Source organism: Betta splendens, chromosome 4, assembly GCF_900634795.4.
Source record: "Betta splendens chromosome 4, fBetSpl5.4, whole genome shotgun sequence".
Taxonomy (NCBI): Eukaryota; Metazoa; Chordata; class Actinopteri; order Anabantiformes; family Osphronemidae; genus Betta; species Betta splendens.
Genome location: NC_040884.2, coordinates 31,810,974 through 31,831,163, shown reverse-complemented (window position 1 = coordinate 31,831,163; position 20,190 = coordinate 31,810,974). Strand labels below are relative to the sequence as shown.

Here is a 20,190-nt window from a genome sequence, read left to right as displayed (position 1 = left end):
CCTACATGCAGTAACTATTGAAATATCCTCCTTGAAGTACACAATGCAAAGATGAGTATAAACTGCTAAAAAAACAATTACCTCAGCAATAAAAAATACAAGACAAACAAAAAGAGATCTAAACAAAAACAAAGAAATCCAAAACATCAGTTGTAATGTTAATTACAATACTTAAAATATAGTATTTGCTAGTACATCATATCAAATCAACTAACTTAAATAAAACATTATTTCTGTCAAATTTTAACTCTTTTCCCCTGTATTATAAAACAGTTTATTTTTTATTTAACAAAGAATTTCATTTTGTAACCGACTGTGTTTGTGGGTAATTCAACTCTAAATATTTTTATAATAGAAGTATTTTCCACAGTTAATGTTTCCAGGTTTCACAGGGTTCTATCACCAACAGCTTTATTTTGGGTTTATAATAGTATACATGCTTATTTACTTTCAACAGGGTGAGCAAAAAAAAAAAAATACAATAAAGACAACGCTTTATGCAACATATTACAACATTATGACTTTAATTCACAACTCCATTGTATCATATTAAAACAAGTCTATATTACACACAGGTAGCAGCTACTTAATAACAATGAGATAAATGCATTTGAATTAAACAGGAAGTCAAATGTTGCAACTGTAGCAACCACTGTTGTTTTCCTCAAGCATAGTGTTATCAGACAGTGCTTAAACTCATTGTTCAACACTACACCATACAGGTACAGAACCTTTGACAGGAACGGAACATTCAGGGGAGCCCTTGTCAAATGATGAATGTGTGAATTTCACTTGGACTTTAAACTGAAAGCAAATAGTTCTACAATCAAATTTTACAAAGTGGATAAAAATTAATCCGTATGGACAGATGGGATTGATTGATGTTGAATTATTCTGCAAACGTCGCAGATGAAATGGTAATGAGATGGTGTAACAGCTATATGTTTGTGTGTCATGAAGTAGGTGTCTTAAATATATCTCAGGAAACAGGAAAAAAGGTAATAGATCAAAGAAGTCTAATGTTCTGCTTCTGAGTATTGTGAAATAAGTGAGAATTCAAAGGGTTGTCGTTAAATAATATTCAGACCAGCACAAAAAATGACCAAACACAAAGCTCACATTACTGGTTTTGGAAACGTTGGGTTGGGTTTCCTGTGCCAACAAACAGTCTACTTCTCCGAACTGAAGCTAACCATGGGAGTTTATAGACCTTGGCTAAAGTCAGTATATTGGAAGAAGAGTTATAAGTTAGAGGTCAGACGTAGAAAAGACGTACTCTGGAGGTGCTGACATGGAGGTCATCATCGTAGAACTTTGTCTCTATGATCACGTTACCCCTGGAATACAAAGACAAACTTTACCACAGCTGTCAGACACACAACAACACAAATACATTTGAATTTGATCTTCAGATCTTCAAATACATTTGTATTTGTGTTGTATTTGGACAACAAGGCAGAAAACTAAAAAACATTTCATTAACTTGTTAAATTGATTATTTAAAATGCAGGAGACTGTTCAATTTCCGCTCTAGAAGATCTTAAGATCTTCATTTTAAGCATTTTAGATACTTAGATAGATAGATGTAGTAAATGTAGTGGACTGAACTGTTTGGGAGAGGAGGGGTCTCACTTTAGCAGTTTTATTGTTCATCATTATTAAATTAAATGAAAACTCTAGAAAAACAGAGATTTTAAAAAGGTGTGTTCCTCAAGTCAGTTGTCAGAGGAAGCCAACAGCAGCAGGCCCTAGGCCACCTGCCGTCCCTCACTTCAAGGTTAAACTTCAGTTACAAACTTTGCCTAAGTAGATCTCGTGTGTCTGTTCATCAACCTCCATCTGTGTTTTGTACGTGCTGCACTGGGAACACAATGGGTGAGAGTGGTATTGATCACATTGACTAACAAACACAGTCTGAACAACGTTGAAGATCAGAATGTAAACATTTTGGGCTGAGACTGATCGGGCATATCTATGTATCATTTGAGTGTGTTTAGTGACCATAACGGATTTGAAGAGGTAGAGACTAAAGAGAAGAAGCAATAACCAGTAAGAAATAAAACATGTTTTTACGGCCATAAACAAACAACACATCTCACTGTCTGTCATTGCCACTGTCCACGGCTTGAGTTTTCAAGGTAAGAAGAGATGCTATGCATTAGAGACAACGAATGAGCAATAAAAGATGTAAACTCACGTTAGAACATTGGCTGGCATCATCTGGGACTCTGGAGCTGCCTCTATCAGAGACTGCCATGTGTTGGTGGAGTTGGGAATGACGAAACCAAATTCAAAGAACCACTCTAGACAAAAAGACACAGACTGAACATTAATGGACACTCCTTGATACCATTTCATCTTCAAATACATCCACTGCACGCACAGTCAGATTAACAATTATTAAAGCAACAGGTTTCCAAGTGTAGACCTTTGGTTTTATGTTGAATTGCAATCACCAGCAGAGAATCCCCTCCCTGCTGCACTTTACTGAAGCGTCATCCTTTGTTCAGGTTGTTTGTTATACTGTGGTAGCGTTGGCCAGACTCTGCAGGGCCATAGTGTTTGTTGAATTCATCTAAAGAGGTGCAGGAAAGATGATGGTCAACTCTTAGGGGACAGTACTCTGACGAGTAACTTCAGCAAAAGGGTGCTCCATTCACTGTGTGAACCAGTGCTCCCTGCAGAAAGATTTTCATTTTTATCTCAGTAGAAACAGTGCTCTTTTTGTGCCCTTTTCCTGTCTTGCTGTAACAGGTGACCCTACGTATTTCGGGAACATTGGTCTTATGTAAATCATTGTTCATATACCATAGTGTGGTGTTTCAAATATCTATCCATCTGTCTTTGGTGAAAACCAGCTTCAATGTCACTAAACAGGTTGTGTTAGAGACGATTATGTACTGTCCAATGTGTTTCTCTGACCTCAGGGACTCTGGGATCACAGTCAAAACACAGTAGCGGGGATGCAACATTTACAATTACCAATTGTAGTGCTTGATGTGACTGGAGATGGTGCTTGTTTTCCTACATAAAGTTTCTGGCTGCAAAGTTTTCACACATCAACTCATCCATGTATGTTTTGATAGCCCAGCAGTCCAACAAATAAACTTAAAAAACCCTTTCAGCTTTATCTAGGTACACATTCTGAGGGTGAAGATGAGTGTGTGTATATCTGTAGAGTACAGATGTGTGTAAAAAATTATTCAGGTATAACTCCTACTACATACATTTGTCCTAAATCTGACATTTAACAATTTCATTAAGATAAGATAAGATAAGATAAGATAAGATAAGATAAGATAAGATAAGATAAGATAAGATAAGATAAGATAAGATAAGATAAGATAAGATAAGATAAGATAAGATAAGATAAGAAAACCTTTAATAGTCCCGCAGTGGGGAAATTACAGTTATCTGTAATACTTATAACCTTTGTCTGAGCTCAAACAGCTAAAAAACACATTGTTTCAAATCTAAAAAGCCTAAACAGGAAAGTACTTTCAGGTGTAGTCCCTTCCCATTAGGTGTGTACTTCATACCTTCTAGACACTGTCCTCTGAAGAAAACCTTCTGCTCCAGCCTAAACTTCTCAAGCTTCTCTGATGAAGAAAAATTCAGCTCTCTGGACACTGCTTTACACTTCAGAATTTTTTTTGGAACACGAGCTGGAGACAAAGTAAAAAACTGAAATTAGCTTTACTTTGCAGGTTTCCATGAATTACTCTGATTAGAAGAACATATAATGCACCAAAAGAATGATGTAGTGCTTAACAGCTATGTGAGGTTTACAAAACCAAATTCATGAAAAGTCCTACAGTCTGACAGTCCCCCCACTCATCCTGTAAGGGAATAAATCAGGTACATATTACAATAAAGTTACATATGTGAAGATTCATTTCTTAGCAAATAAATAATATTTAATGTAAAATAAAAACAGGAAAAAACATGTCAGAGTTTTACTGATGTTTTGTTGATGTGAGTGGGGTTGCAATAGCTCATTTGGTAGGGAGGTCGTCCTCTAACCACAAGGTTAGAGCCCTCACCGTGGTCACTATGTCGAAGTGTGGGCAAGACACTGTACCCCAAATTGCCTGATGATACGAGCAAGCACTGGTGCATGACAGCTGCTGGCATGTGAGTGTGACAGTGAATGCGTAAATGATAAGTAGTGTAAAGCACTTTGGATCTCAAAAGGGTGTTTAAATGTTTTTGGACCATTTACCATTTACGTGAGCACACAATTCCAATTAAACTCGTTAAAAAGGTCATTAAACTAGACGTAGTAAATCTTTAAATTTACTGAAGTATTGACAGAAAGGTCCCACTGTCTGTTGAAGCCTTTATGTCTGGATTTCAGATTGAGAAGCAGATTTTCTCTAAGAAGTAACTGGAAATAATGTCCCTAACCAATAAGTATAGGCCTGAGCGACATTGCATATCCAGCCAGGAGGGAGGTAACAGTTATGATAGACATCCCTCTCTGTGTGATGCCAAAAAAAAAAACCCACACAACTAATGGTCTACATCAGGTAGTATTTGGGACAGTGTTTTCAAATCCTCTGTTCAATATTTTTTAAGGCTACAACACAGCAATTACAAAAGTAGTTAAGATTCATGCCTGTGATTAACTTTACATGCTTTTATATAAACATAAAGGTTGGTGCACTGACACAATGATGTTGGAGAAAATGTACAGGCAGCACATTACATCTCCCACCAGAGACAGCAGCATATTGGATCGCTGCTATACAACAATAAGGAATGCATATCAAGCTGTTGCCAAAGCAGCTTTGGGTCTCTCTGTTCATTGCCTGGTTTATCTTCTGACTTCTTCTGAATTTTAAATCTGCTTATCCTGTAGCAAGGATCGTAAAGAGATGGAGCAGTGAAACAAAGCAGGCACTCAAAGCCTGTTTCAACTGCATAGATAGGATAGTTTTCAAAACTGCAGCCACAGACCTGGGGCGGCATGAACAAAGACTTGCTTACATTTCCTACTAAACTTGGCGTAAGTTCAAATCCAGAAAACTGCATAAGTATAGATTCTATCAATCTCTACAAAGTATGAAGCTACGCATGCTTGATCCCGATGCAGCGAGAACTGCAAGAATGGGCACCTCTACCACATTCAAATTTATTAAATCCTCCTCCAACTGGGCTATAGAATATATGTTTGCACTGTTTTGCGCATATTTTTATATCATCTCATCCAATTGGTGGCGCGTGGCTGTATATGAATTATTTCTTTTGTCTCTAATGTGACTAGTGATCGTTTTCATGTGACTCACAGTTTCCCAGTTTTACCTCTTAGTGCATCAATGGACCAATTGCTGTAGAAAAGTACTTAGGCCCGCCAACAAGCTACCGTAGATCTGAACACATTTCTACCTTACATAGTTCTTGATACATCTGACCTTAGGCGTAGATTTGCGCTTACACCGGGTTTTCGTGCGCAAGTCCCCTCTGTAAATGAAGCCCCTAGACGAACTGACTGACACAGTAACATGCTACATCAATTTTTATGAGGACGTGTATTCCCACCAAATTTAACGTTCAACATGACAAACCATGGTTTGCAATAAAACTGAGACAGTTTCGTCAGGCCAAAGAAGAGGCCTATAGTAGTGGAGATAAGGCAAGTTGCAACACACTGGCAAGGAGATACGAGCAGCTACGAGGACTCAGAAAAGCTGAACAACCAGAGACCCTGTGTCAGTATGGTCTGAAAGAGATTACAGATTTCAGAAGAAACCCTTTACCAACATCATGGACAACATGATAGCTACTGTGGAGTCAGGGTTTCACCATTTCTCAGGACTTGAACTGGATGTTCCACATCGACTCCATTGCCAAAAAAGGCACCACAAAGAATATACTTCTTCCGTCAACTAAGAAAGTTCAACATGCCACAAGAAATACTGACCCTGCTCTATTCAGCAGTTATTGTGTTTGTTCTGTGCTCTTAATAATGGTCTGGCTTGGCTTAGCCACCAAATCAGACCTGCAAAGACTTCATTGAACAGCGCGTAGTGCAGAGTAGGCTAAATGAAGAACCAGGCAAGGAAAACCACATACTGGGCACAATCCAGTTGAGCTGTTACCCTCTGGCTGGCACCTCTGGGCACTGAAATCAAGACTTCAGGACTTCTAAGAAAAAAACCTCAGGCCAGTAAATGAGCAGTGGCCATCTATAAATTTGCAATCATGTATTGGTCATTTGAAATGTGACCATGTCAACAGCCATGTCTCCAGAATCAAGATTTGATCTGGATAAAAAAAAATGTGGCTGTTCTCTACAAAACATCGTCCAGTTATTGCCAAGAGAGACAGAATTTCATACATGTTGCTATTACCAGGACAAGATGGATGCTGTAATGGTTCCTACAAAGAGTCTCAAGACACATTTTTGACGGGTCAGGAATGCATTAAAATGTACAGACCTCACCTTACTGAGACATCTAGGTCCAATATTAAAAAGTATACTATGGGATTTCAAGCGTTCATCTGGCATTTTAAAAACTGTGTCACAGACATAAAGTTAGCAAAATGTCATGGTTTGCCCTAAGAATCCTTTACTCTTTGACTTATTCCCCTACAGCTACTACAACATGATGGAGACCACAGTGACTGACCATATACAGACCAATAAGGTGGAAAAACACCCACATGAAAACACAAAATTGACCTAGGAAAATGACCTAGAAGTTAGATGCTACAAATTAGCTTAAGGTTTACATTAAACCCAGTGATTAGTAAACATGGTTTATCTGAAATTTATTTAAGTGGGGTCATGCAGAGGTCGTATATCCACAGGTCTGGAAAAGGATATATTACCAAAACACACAGGAATGATTACAGTACACTTACAATTAAGGTACATATTTGATTTTTGGTTAGAAAATTTGAAAAAATTGTGAAAAAGAAAATAATGCCTTTCATTTGCAAAATATTCATGGAATAGACAACTAACTGTCTTCCAACTGCTGAAACTGTCAGGGCTCGCCGTGAGCGGACAGGAGTGATGGACCCAAACGCACAGCTCAGGAAACAGGATTTAGCAGAAACCAGGTTTATTCATCATAATCAAGACTGCAGGCAAAAATGGGAGTCATGCAGGCAATAGTCAAAACCGGAGATCACGATATCCAGCAGAGGTACAGACAGGGACAAGGCAAAACACAGTCAGAACAGGCACAAGTCAAAAGGCAGGGACTTGGATACGGATTGTAGGCTGACAAACTGGGTACACGACAACGACTAACTGACAGAGAACAAAGAAACATGCAGGTGCATAAATACAGGGAGATGATTGATGATGGGACACAGCTGGTGAACAAATGACAGGAAGTGCATGAAAATAAAACAGGAAGTAAGACACATGACTAAGTGAACCAAACTGAAGCAGACAGGAACCAAGACCGGGAACACCAAAATAAAACAGGAAATGAACATGACAAACCAGAAAACAACAGGAACAGCCCAGGTTCATGACAGAAACAGAATTTACATTTTACTGTACGGAGCAGCACATCCTAGCATTAGCCACACTAGGTTTTATTTTCAGCTGGGTGGCCTTTTACATTTAAAGTGGTTTTCTTTTTTGTACAAACTTTTTCTCAGGTGAGCTTTTAAATTTAAGCATTGTTTTCTTTCTTTTATTTTTTGTAACGTTCAAACAAAAAATTATATCTTTATTTTGGAGTATTACCAGAGAAAAGTTTGAAGTTATAATATAAAAGAGCTTTGTCACCACCAACAGCATGCATGTTGTTTTTGTTGTTACTTTGTAATGATGTTCACTCTTTATGATGTTCACTGTTTACTCTTTGAACTTACCTTCATGTTCTATGCCTGGTACAGAGAGGTCCTCAGTTCCCTGCCAGAGCACTTTGCCTGTCTCTGCGTCACGGAGATTCATCCAGTTTCTGCCAAGAAATGGTTAAGTGAAAAGTACCAAGTAAAGAAGTTACAAAATAAAATACATTTTCATTTATTACTGACAGAGGATCAAAATAACGTCACTATATCAATTACCACTTAAAGTACAGGACTTGGGCTTGTTCCTTAAGACTGATTTAGGCAATTAAATACAAGCCTACTGTAATTGACCAAACCTATTTAGCCAATTTCTGCTCAATATTCTTCAGGTAAGGTTTAATGTAAATTTAAATACCCCAACATTGGTAAGTTGAAAAAAGTTACCTTAAAGTTACCTCATTAAATACAAAATAAACTAACCTATGTTTTCTAATTGGAAAGTAATTTTAGGTGTTCGAAGTTAAAAAGGATTCTAAATGATGAATCAAAATGTAAAAGCTTGGTCTGTGACTATGTTCAAAATTATTAATGTGCATAACTTATAGCTTTTAGCATGATTTTTGTTTTTCTGAGCGTGACCTGCATTCTCTTAGTTAATTTCATATGAAACTAAAAAAATGATTTCCATAAGAAAATGCAGTGTGAATGCTTCCATGCTGCGTGTATTGCTGAGGAATTGCTGTAGGTAGCTGATGGATTGAATGTAGGGCTGTATACATCTGAAGAGGTGGTTTAAACTTAGCTGAATGTACACAAAGGAAGCAGGAATGAATGTATCTGAAGAGAATTGGGAGTTGTTTAGACAAAGCTAAATATTTGCAGAGAAGCTAAAGCAGTTGAATTTCAAATTGTGGAAAGCGAAAAATATTTGTTGAAAATTAAGGAATTGCGTAATGGTTTGCTGTATTTGGTGAAACATAGCTGAATGTATCAAAACAGCTAAACAGAGTTCAAGAGCTGAAACAATACTTGCAAGTTGTGGAAACATTTAAAACAGCTGAGAGTAGCTGCAGATTAGCTGCAGAATTTTGAATTGAGAAAGGTTGGAGCATTGGAGGAAGCATGCACAGGTTGCTAAACAATAAAAAGGCTCATTAAGTAAACATATTAATCAGTCAAAAGCAGAAAAAGTGCTATTTAGGCTAAAGATTTGGATTGGTGTTTTTATTTTGAAAGGATATGGAAGAAGGGTGTGCCTAATAACTAAAGGTTAAAATAGTGTCATGAACTAGTCATAATAAAAAGCAGATATATTGCTTTATTTCTTTTGTATAATGAAACATTTATAATATAGCTGAAGGTTGCTGATGCATTAAATATATAACTCTTACTAACTTATCTTGAGGTATATATGGGGGGGGGGGTATGGGTATTTATTATACTGTAAAATATCCTAACTATTTGTAATAAATCTGTTGAAACATAGCACTGCAATTGCACTGCATTGAATGAGTTTTCAGGGTGGGAGTGAAGTCCCATGACCACTCAGCCACACTAGCTGTCAACATCACCACTTAGAGCAGCATTATACATACTATTGAAAAACTAAAAATTTCTTAAAACATCTATAATATGGTTGTATATTGGTGATACATTATCATATAACTCAATTTATGGGGGAAATACTTGATATGATGCTGTTGCATAAATATGTCTTAGACGGGAATGGAATGCGGGTTCCCCCACTCCAAAGTCAAGTACTTAAGCATTGAGCCACAGGATATCACAGCTGAAGAGGATGTAGATGAAGCGCTTTCTCCAGATAGAGAAATGCTTAGTAATTTTAACATATTGTAGGGGGGATTTAAGTAATGTTATAACTTTGGTGAAATTTATTTCGCCTTTTGTTCATGTGTGTTTGCAATATGTTCTTGTTGTTTTGTGGGCTGCACCCTGAGAGAGGAGCGTGTGCGTGTGAGTGACCCTCATTGCGACGTGATATGCTGGATGAGTAAAAAGTAAATGGGGTTTGTACTGTGCTAAGGGAGCACCCAAAAAGAGAGAAAGTCTATGTGGCTCTCTGCATGCACATAATTATCTGGGGTTGTGCAGTGCATGGTACACATACGTTTTCAGATATGGATTAGCATAAGAATTAGCTGTACAGTGAGTCAAATAATCTAGCTTGTGTCTTGCTCCTTACCTATTTGTGATGTGTTTAGAAGGGCCATTAAAATTTTTATTTGAAAGAAAGAAAGAAAGAAAGAAAGAAAGAAAGAAGCATACAAAGCCATACAAAGCAGCCCAGGGACCTAGTGCTAAGTATCTTTCTCAAGGACACACCTGGAGCCCTGGTGGGTTTGAACAAATTTTCTATTTATATTCTATTCTTATTTAATTGGGTAAAGCCTTGAGTCTTGCAACAGTCTCAACAGTGTAAAACTAAGGTAAATGTGAATATTTCATGCAAAATAATGCATCAATCATTGTATCTAAAAGGACAAAGCTGAAGAGCCTTCTCTGTTTAACAAAATAATTTATGTAAACCCTTAAAGCTCCCTGATAATACAGCTTTTCATTCTAAAGAATATTGCACTTCGATGTCTGTAAGGTCTCTGTAAATTTTCATTCCATTAATCCACACTGCCCCTGTCAATGTGTGATTTTCACTCCCCATCAGTAAAAGCGCTGTTTTATGGGTGCGTCGCAAGCAAAGCTGCTCGTAATTGAATTTGAATTAAATAATTGAATTTTTAAATTATATTTACGCGTACATTTTTCCTATGGCCGGTTCACCTTTTATAGCTTACTATATCCATCCATCCATTCATTTTCTAAACCGCTTATTCCCATATGTGGGGTCACGGGGGGTGCAGGAGCCTAACCCAGCTGGCTATGGGCGAGAGGCAGGGTACACCCTGGACGGGTCGCCAGTCCATCGCAGGGCAACACATAGACAGACAACCATTCACACACACACTCATACCTACGGGCAATGGAGAGAGTCCAATCAACCTAATGCACGTCTTTGGACTGTGGGAGGAAGCCGGAGAACCCGGAGAGAACCTACGCAAACAAGGGGAGAACGTGCAAACTCCACACAGAAAGGCACCAGGGCCACCTCCGGGAATCGAACAGCTTACTATATTAGAAAGAGAAAAACATGTAATTTCAAAACTATGATTTCTTAATTAAAAGTGTTTTCCCCTTAATAAAAACAGAGTTCAGTCATATACAGACATATGTAACAGTTAAAGCCAACTTTATTGTCAACCAAAAAATGCACCACTACTCCAAAGCTGGAACAAACTTCACACTTGTGCACATGTGCAATGTATAGGTTACTGAGGTAATTAAGATGTTTGGGGGGTTGAGGACAGAAGCTTTTGCAGGCCCTTGCAGATGAAATGCTTGATGGAAGTAGGGTAAACAGACCATGTACTGGTTAGGGGGTTTGTTTATGCAGCAGGAAAGATATAGTTGTAAACAGATGACCAGGGAGATGTGGTGATCCTTGTTCTCATCACTATTTGGAAGACTGAGCGGAAGCAGTTCTCTACTAGATGGAAGCTGTGGCTGTCCTCACCATCACCTCCTCAAAACAAAGGTACTGCAATCAGAATTGTAGATTAGTGAAATGTACAGTATTTTGTAGGTCAAAACCTTCTCTATTATAACAATACAAAATACCAGACAAAAAATTAAACCAAACAAGAGGACAGGCCTGCCTGCGCTAAAACAACAGATAAACATAGTTATTATATTTTAAATATGAAATCTAAACAGTCTATACCAACTAAAATTAAAATATTCTATTGCCTATCTTACTGTTGGTACATACAAATGTACATACCTTCACTCCTGAGCTGGGCAGCAGATGTCTGTTTACCAACAGTCTGCAGTGAATTCTCTGTTTGACAACCTGATTGCATGTGGGTAACTGGGATGTGCCCTCCTACAGTATAGAAAAAGACAATGTTACATTTAATGTAAATTGTATGGGTCCTACAAATATAATGGCTATGTTACACAAGCTATAGGTAACTGACCAGATAAGCAGCAGTTATTTTAGAGATGCGACTAATTAGCAGCTAAGCTTGCAACACAACACAGTTACCATTCCAACTGTTAGAATTTGATAGAACTGTGAAACAGGATGGGGTAATAACAGACATAACTGCATTCATCTGCAACATCTTAGTGTAGTGATCACCCGGCTGTAGCTCTAAAGTGCAAAGGCCTAACGGCATGCTAACGGCTAATGCAACACACAAAGCTATTACAGTAGCTAGCTATTAGCTGTTCCCCACACAGGTGTGTGATTGCGCCAACTCAGAGAAGCACATTTATAAGGGACAAAGACTCGGTCGACTGGCTGTAGCTGTTAGCAAAGATAGCTTGTCTCACATGTGGGTTACTACAGACCAACTAACATATTAAGACATCACAAGTATCAAGCATGTACTTACTACAGCGAGCTAGATCCACCGCTCCCTGCCTGTAGCCGCTCGAAGCTCGATAGCTATTAGCTGTTCCCCCCAGGTGTATGTGATTGCAGAAAAAGGCCAAGAGCTAGACCCACCGATCCCTGCTTGTAGCCGCTCGAAGGCCGATAGCTATTAGTTTTTCTCCACACAGGTGTGTGGCTGCAGGAGCCCACATAAGCACATTTGAAGAGGACAAAGGCTTGATCGACTGGCTGAAGCCGTTAGTATAGCTAGCTATTAGGATTTGCAGGGAGGACTCCCTTATCCGTGACGACAAAAGGGGGGGGGGGGGTTCAGAGTAGGAACGCTCCAAAGTGTTTAAAAAGTGGATTTTGCATATGACCGCTTTAATATTAAAATACTTAAAATACTGTTATTGAACAAAAAGCTGCAATTTACAACAGACTTTAAGGTGCAACTCTGATTAAAATGTGTAATGCATAAGTGATTCACCAATCATTGCAAGGGTCACTCCTACTTACACCAGTTTCTGTTATGGTGCATTACCCACAAGGCATTGTGCTATAAATTTGCATTTACTGCTAAATTCATTCCTTAAAAAAGCTATTTTTTTGAATTGCTGAAAGTGGCTGATACAATACAAGTATAGCTAAATATACCTATGTTAGAAACATCAGATAGTTTAAAAAAAGCTGAATGTGTACACCTGCTCTGATCGGAATTCGACAGTGTAATGAACTCATCATTAATATAGATAGAGCTACTGTGGACACTGAGCATTAGAAGTTTGACTTGTCAGTTACCCCTGCTTAACAGGCTTGTTACAACAAACCCGAAATGGTTATCAAGGAAATAACTTCACTTTATGAATGTCAAGGTTTCAATGAGCTACTAGTGTGAGTTTTATGTTTGAGGAGTGAAAATTGTGGCCACAGTCGCGATTTAAAAAATATCAGTCCTCTGCGTTTCTCCCCAGAAGTCAGCAAAACATTTACATTGGAATCTATGCGGGGATTTCTGGGACATGGATGCTGGAAGCATTCACTGTGATGAAGATTAGAAAAACAATACAGTCAATGCTGGAAGCATTGTGAAGAGCCTCATGTAACTTTCTGTAAGAGCATCACATAACTTGTCATTGACTGCACATCACAGCTTCCAATACTTCAAAATCATCAAAAACAATATATAAATGACAGACAGCTTTTCAACTGTGGTAAAGCGAAAAGGTGAGGCCCTAGGCAACCATGTCCGATCACTGCCCGCTGCACTGTCAGTAGCCTTCAACATCACTCCCTCTCCAGTGATGTTGCTGTGTATTTTGGTCGTAATGGGGGCAGCTAATTCATAATAAATTTTATATATTTTTTAATTATTTTTTACTGTTACTATTCTATTATTATTGTATTGTATTATTTTGTACTGCTGCAACATGGATGAATAAAAGTTAATGAAAGTGAAAAAACGAATTTATTCAGAGAACTCAGCTCTACAATCTCCATCATCTCCTACCTCTATATCTGACAATCAAAATGTGTACTAAGGTACAAGGATTTTATAATCCTCTCCAATCTAACTATACCCAACCTTCTACATCAAGCTAATCATCCTCCACACCTTCCAGAATAATCCAGGACAGACAGTATTACCTTTCTCTTTGAGGTTCTTGGCTCCCAGTCAGCTACTCTAATTTCCTAATGCGTCACTGTAAGGTACAACGATCCTCATTTTTGTAGCATGTTAGTTATGATTTTGGCGTATCAGTAAAAAGTGGGTTTGTTTAATGTCATTTTAAATCAAATCACTTGCTCACATATTAAGCTATTATACAGGAATTGATGCAAGCTTCATTAACAGGTCAGGTTGCATTACAATCTCGCTTCAGATAAAAAGTGCATTTGTAAACCACAAGGGTGCTTAGAGAAATCTGAGCAGACACGCATACACACTTGTACTTAATGGTCCCCCAGAGAAAAACTGCTGTCATGGATTAGTCTTCATTTATTGTTAAGGAAGTGCTAATGGATTTTAATTCTACAACTCTGTTAACTTCTTATGTACATTACACTGTGTAACTGTAATCACCTCTTTACCAAAAGATTTTTAAAACCAGAAAAAACTGAAAGTTGTGTGTGACATTTTACTTAATTAAGTTTATACATCAGTTATTTTACTCTCTTTCTAGTAGGCCTAAGCTTCCATGAACTTGCATCAGTCCAAATGCACTGATTCCACTATTAATAAGTCTGGGTAGGTGGATATTACACTATCTGTTTCAATGTTTTAGTTACACAAATTATTTGAAACACTTGAAATGGTTGTTCCTTGTTGTCCTGTCACACAAGAAATATAACTAAGCTTTAAAGTAATATTAAAAATAGCATTGAAATCTAAACACTACAGGGAACCGATCTGTGGGCTTGAAACCGTGCTGCTATTACGTGAGGAGTTAGCAAATAGTACAGAGCAGCGGCCATCTATTCTCAGCATTAGCTACACTATACTATCGACACAAAATGTTAGCTGCTAGCCAGGCAAATTAGCCACAGGCCACGTTCACTCATATTAGCTGCATGTTCCACATTCAGAAGCCAAGCACCCAGCTTGTGGCTCGTGAATTAATTAATTTTTAAAAGACGAGCACCAGCTTTGCAGCGCTGCCAGGTGAAATCAAGGGCTTTCACTCACATAGCTACTCCTGTTTTGCTAGCTAGGATTTAGTACCGATCACTGTGGTTCAACGATGGTAGAGTACAAACAGTAAAAGGATACAGTTTGAAGCCTTTCAAAATTTCCCTGGCCCTGTCTTCGTCTGAAGACATTTCCAAAATCGTCTTTGCTCCTTTCCCCCAAATATGTATGTATATATGCTAAAATAACAGGGCAATTGTAAAAGTAAGCTAATGTCCTTCTGACAAAAGGCACACACTGGCTATACTTCGCTATATTTGTAAGTCTGCAAGTTGCATCTCATCCGATAATGCAATCAGCTAAATATGTCGCCCTAACTAACAGACAGCTATGCTGGCCAATCAAATCACAGAATAATTCCTAAGAGCCAATCACACGTCATAATAGGTGTGACTATACGGGCTCAAGACGCGTTACCAAGGGCAACAGGAGTGTCTACTATGATCGAATGGTGCGCATGCGCACTGTGCATTTTGCTGTTTGCATGTTTCAAATATAATCAACGTGTTTTGAGTTTATCATACTTTGATTTGAGATTTTTTTTTTAAATTATTAATACCAGAGAAAACATATTTTGCACACTTTGATTGCTGTCACAGTTACACACAAGATGGGGGAAGGTTAAAAATAAGAATGCTAACACATCTACACACACTCGCATCTAATTACTAGCTAAAGTTTTATTATACATGTTATTGCATGGATGTAGATCAACCCTTACAGAGAGAGGAGGAATTGTAAAGGCTGATGGCACCGGTAGGAAGGACCTCCGGTGGCGTTCTGTGGAACTGATCAGTGTCTGGCGGTAGGCGCTCCTCTGTCCAGCCAGCACACTGTGTATTTGAATTACTATTGCAACAACACATCATCAGTAGGGTAAAACTAACCTGTCTCGCGACGGTCTAATCCCCTCTGTGTAGGGGGTGGGAGGTGAGCTACAGCATGTAAGGGGTCCAGCTCCACCCCCAAAACAAAATCAGCCCTCCTGATCACTTTGTCCAGTCTGTTACTGTCTGCTATATTCACGCTGCTGCACCAGCAAACCACAGCGTAAAAAACAACACTGGCCACCACAAACTCATAGAACATCCTCAGCATGGTGCTGCAGACGTTAAAGGACCTGAGCCTTGTGAGATAATACATCCTGCTCTGAGTTTATTGTCCAGGTATTTGTACTCGATCACCTCCACCTCTTCCTTTTTAATAGTGAGATGGGTGATGGATGTTCAGGGTTTTACTTTCAAAAGAAGTTACAAAGAATATTGACGTGTCTTAAGGCCTATTTTCAATGTGTTGTACAGTGTGACAATTATATGTCAATACAGCATGTTTGCTTATCAACTTACAAGGGACACTATGCACTCTACTATAGAAGAAAAAGAAGCATAGAAAAAGCAACTTCACTATAATTGAGCTGACAGGCTTCAGGCCAACTCGTTATTACTTGATGTGCAGTGTGAGAAGGTTCCAGGTTATCACTTACACAAACAACTCTTCTCTCAAACCATAACATGATGATGAATCACTTGCCGCACCTCACATCTGTGTTAATATATTAAACTCAACTTACCTGCTCAAACCATCTTAATCGTTAAAGAAAGAAGGGCTCACCCTGCGTCGGCGGCTGTGTTTGGGAGCGGTGATTTAGAAGAGAAGGTTAAGTTGAGAAGTTGAGAGGAAGATGGAATCCGACTAGGAGAAGGTTTGCACCTGACTAAATACCTTGTGGTTGCCACTAGGATTAAGAGCTAGGGAGTGCATGCAGCTCATAAAGTCCCACTTCTCACCTTATCAGATTATCCTACTTAAATGAATCCTAGATTTGGGATCAATTATACCTTTCTCTCTTCGGCAAGCTCAAAGTAACATCACACTATAACACAACAAACATGCATTCTGGCATTTCAATCAACATGAAGATGAAGAATGCATAAACAATGAAAATCAAATACATATAACCATTGGAATCTCAGATGGAGTTCTGATGATGTTGCAATGGTTGGAATGTTATCACATGATAAATTGTTTTGCCACTATGTAGTAACATAATGTAAAACTCCTAAGTTATTATAGTTATCATAATACAATTACCATGTCTATGGATCTTATCTGATGGCATAAAGACATATGCATCGTATACAGAACTAGGAGGTAAATGACATTTTAAATTTTACCTTTCCTAAGCAAACAAAGGAACACATGAAGTGTTGCATGAGGACATTTGTTGTTCCCACCAATCATTTTACTATTATGTAAGTTAGTGAATAAACATTATAAACCAATCTTACTTGACTGACAGCGTATTGTCCACTGAATACAACGGCATTGGTTTCATGACCGATGACGGTTCTGGTGCATCTACACCAGAACTCTGGGTTTGAATGAAGGTCTTTCCATTCTTAATTAGCCAAAATGACAGCTTTATGACCGTTATTCCTTGGTGCCAGCCTGAGGATCCTGGAAAGGAATTTCACAAGTGATAAATCTGACACTTCCAGGTTTGAAGTCATGATAAAGAGGATGAATCCTGTTGAGTTCATCCATGAGAGCATTAATCGTCTTTTGATATAACAAAGGATACTGGCATCATGTTCAGTACTCCCTGGTCTGGTAACAGCCTCAACCAAATTATCAAAAGTCTTGTTTGAATTCCAATATTGGTTATATAAAGCTGCTTGATCCCATTTGTTATGTGCTGCGTGGAACTATTAAATAATACTTTTGCTGGCTAATAAAGCAGGTAACTCCGTAAATGCTCACATCTGTTTACCGGCACTAGATCAGTAAACGTTTGTGCCCGAGGATAACAAATATACCATAAACAAACCTCAACTTCCTTACTTTGCTACTGAGACTTTACACTTCCACCAACTCTTTAATAGCTGAGATTATTAAAAAGCCTTGTTTTCACCAGCTCAAAAACCACAGCAAGTAAAAATAAGCAGTTTGATGTCAATAAACGAAAGCCTTTAACTTTCCGAGCGTCTGAGGAGTGAAAACAACCTCAAGGTTACTCAAACATTGCAAGTACAAACAGGCAAACAGACATTAGAGTTTCACACATTTATTGTGAAATTAGTCCTTTTTGGCAGCAGCTTTTCTCATGGCAGCCAGCACGTTGCTTAGCTCCTCTCTCTTTCTCTTGGCCCGAATGTGAGTTCCAATCTGAGGAAGAAACAATCAGCTCAAGTCAGCATTGTCTGACATTTCTACCTGTAAAACCACAAGTTATCCCTCGTAAGCTAAACCGTCAGTCTACAAAAAATATGGGCCATCAGTTTAGTTTGCTTACATGTAAGCAATAGGTTTTCACTGGGGTAGTTGTGATCCACAATTGTAGAGTGTTCGTGGGTCCAAGATAACTGCCAACTCACCCTCTTCTTGATAAACTTGAGGGCTCTTTTGTCCTTTGACACCTTCAGCAGCTCCATGGCCCGCCTCTCATAGGGAGCAAACCCACAAACCTCACGAATCATGTCCCGAACAAACTTGCTGTGTTTGGTGAGACGCTGGACAGAAGACAAAATACATTAGCTTCACAACCTCATCAATTATTCACCAGAATCATAAATGGGCAACTGGGCTCTGAATTCTACACAAAGCTTTATTTTACAGTCCCAAAGTTGTCTCCATACAGCTAACATCGAAGTCTTCAAATCAATTTCAGCACAACATAGCATGAACAAGGGACAGTGTTCCACCCTGCTGTAAATAATTTAACCACTTCAAACTGAAAGCTTGCATGTAAGTTAAAAATGAATCAGCTATTTTCAATGTGTTTTACAGTGTGACAATTATATGTCAATACAGTATGTTTACTTATCACCTTACAAGGGACACTGTGCACTTTACTATAGAACTATAGTACTACTATAAAAAAATAAAATAATTAGTCTGAATGACCCTATGGCATCAGTATCTAGTTTTTGTATACACAAAGGTTGTGTTTCTACAATTTCTGAGTTGCCTGTGCATCTGTTGTGGAGGGGTGTCAAATTATTTATTTAATTTATATGGCATAACATATAAATAATTAATTATTTATATTATTTATTATAATTCAATAATTATTTTTTATAAAATAACACAAATGCATGAATCATGTTAAGACAAGGAAAATGATACATGGCAGAAGCAACTTCACTATAATTGAGCTGACAGGCTTCAGGCCAACTCGTTATTACTTGATGTGCAGTGTGAGAAGGTTCCAGGTTATCACTTACACAAACAACTCTTCTCACAGACCATAACATGATGATGATTCACTTGCCGCACCTCACATCTGTGTTAATATATTAAACTCAACTTACCTGCTTAAACCATCTTAATCGTAAAAGTAAGAAGGGCTCACCCCGCGCCGGCGGCTGTGTTTGGGAGCGCTGACGTTCTTGGTGACAGGGTGGCCTTTGTTAAGGCCAACGGCCATGGGGTAGCGGACGACCATGACTGGAAGAAGCACACAGGTAAACGTTAGCAGCCGAGCACAACTTCATTTATCAGACGCCGCTGCTGCTCTGTTGCCATCAACACGCTTTAAGCATTTTAACAGTGGAGGTGGGGAGGTCCGCACTGGGCTCTTCAAGACAGATGTCGTTGTAACGCTGCAGTTACCGTGGTTGTGCTGCTTGACGTTTTATGGTTTGAATCAACCCAACTAAACCGATGTCGGCGACGCTGCTGCTTAATCGCCGATGCAGCTAAACAATTGGAATTTCGTTGTTCTAACATAATACACAGAGGCAAGCCAGAAAGTTATTAAAGTCCAAAACTGTCGTTTTTAATGGCAGAAGAGGGCGGATGCGGAGGATTCTTCGTCGGTTCAAACAAGAACACATAACTCTACTAATCATACCTACTGATGCCGATGGCGGTCAAAGCGGAAGGAAACTCACAAGTCGAAGCGGGTAATTGAACGTTTCACCCGGAAGACAATCCTGCGCTCGTCCTCTAGTTAGTGCCCCTGTCGGCGGGAAGTGGTAAAACTAATTACAAATATGAACAATTCTATTTATCAGAATTACTTAAATTTTTCAAACTAAAATGAAGGTTATTTTACAAGTTTTATGTAAAATAAATATAATGTATTATTTCTTAACCTAAAAAGTTACATTTTGTAAGAATAAGAATAAGAAAACCTTTAATAGTCCCGCAGTGGGGAAATTACGTCTCACAACAGCAGTACAGATGAGCGAGAATACAGGTACAGAACAGTTTGTGTTGGCACAGTACAAAGCAGTACAGTACAGTTAGAGTGAGTATGAGGTCACTGCAGGGTTATTGCACAGTAATGGGT

General features: G+C 38.6%; 2 protein-coding genes across 11 annotated transcripts; both read right to left on the bottom strand.

Moving 5' to 3' along the window:
- Positions 1-376: 376 nt before the first annotated feature.
- Positions 377-15,262, bottom strand: pde6d (phosphodiesterase 6D, cGMP-specific, rod, delta). Of its 8 annotated transcripts, XM_055507655.1 has the most exons (8): positions 12,228-13,846; positions 11,612-11,713; positions 11,345-11,368; positions 10,749-10,900; positions 7,837-7,925; positions 3,540-3,665; positions 2,198-2,303; positions 377-1,337 (listed from the first exon to the last, which is right to left on the bottom strand). In XM_055507655.1, exons 5-8 carry the CDS (start codon positions 7,916-7,918, stop codon positions 1,256-1,258), a joined length of 396 nt encoding a protein of 131 aa, XP_055363630.1. In that variant the 5' UTR covers positions 7,919-7,925; positions 10,749-10,900; positions 11,345-11,368; positions 11,612-11,713; positions 12,228-13,846; the 3' UTR covers positions 377-1,255. The 8 variants fall into 8 exon arrangements, 7 of the variants coding, with proteins under 7 accessions (XP_055363630.1, XP_055363629.1, XP_040926113.1 ...); XM_055507654.1 differs by having other exon boundaries at positions 10,749-11,368; XM_041070179.2 differs by having other exon boundaries at positions 10,745-11,368; positions 11,612-13,846.
- A 2,683-nt stretch (positions 15,263-17,945) lies between these two features.
- Positions 17,946-19,878, bottom strand: rpl36 (ribosomal protein L36). Of its 3 annotated transcripts, none has more exons than XM_029148342.2 (4): positions 19,750-19,878; positions 19,249-19,343; positions 18,190-18,406; positions 17,946-18,062 (listed from the first exon to the last, which is right to left on the bottom strand). In XM_029148342.2, exons 2-4 carry the CDS (start codon positions 19,339-19,341, stop codon positions 17,962-17,964), a joined length of 411 nt encoding a protein of 136 aa, XP_029004175.1. In that variant the 5' UTR covers positions 19,342-19,343; positions 19,750-19,878; the 3' UTR covers positions 17,946-17,961. The 3 variants fall into 3 exon arrangements, with proteins under 3 accessions (XP_029004175.1, XP_029004177.1, XP_029004176.1); XM_029148344.3 differs by having other exon boundaries at positions 18,272-18,406; positions 19,750-19,868; XM_029148343.2 differs by having other exon boundaries at positions 19,754-19,858.
- Between the last annotated feature and the right edge of the window lie 312 nt (positions 19,879-20,190).

What these genes read in the sequence shown, in the direction of transcription:
- pde6d (XM_029148339.3), bottom strand. Translation starts at nt 15,028, where the DNA reads ATGTCTTCAGACGAAGACAGGGCCAGGGAAATTTTGAAAGGCTTCAAA. An exon ending in ACCAGGCATAGAACATGAAG is followed by an intron (nt 3,666 to 7,836) that starts GTAAGTTCAAAG and finishes CTTTGTCTCCAG; the next exon opens with CTCGTGTTCCAAAAAAAATT. An exon ending in CAGAGGACAGTGTCTAGAAG is followed by an intron (nt 2,304 to 3,539) that starts GTATGAAGTACA and finishes CTTTTTGTCTAG; the next exon opens with AGTGGTTCTTTGAATTTGGT.
- rpl36 (XM_029148342.2), bottom strand. Translation starts at nt 19,341, where the DNA reads ATGGTCGTCCGCTACCCCATGGCCGTTGGCCTTAACAAAGGCCACCCT. An exon ending in AACACAGCCGCCGGCGCGGG is followed by an intron (nt 18,407 to 19,248) that starts GTGAGCCCTTCT and finishes TCTTCTGTCCAG; the next exon opens with CGTCTCACCAAACACAGCAA. An exon ending in TGAAAACCTATTGCTTACAT is followed by an intron (nt 18,063 to 18,189) that starts GTAAGCAAACTA and finishes TTTCTTCCTCAG; the next exon opens with ATTGGAACTCACATTCGGGC.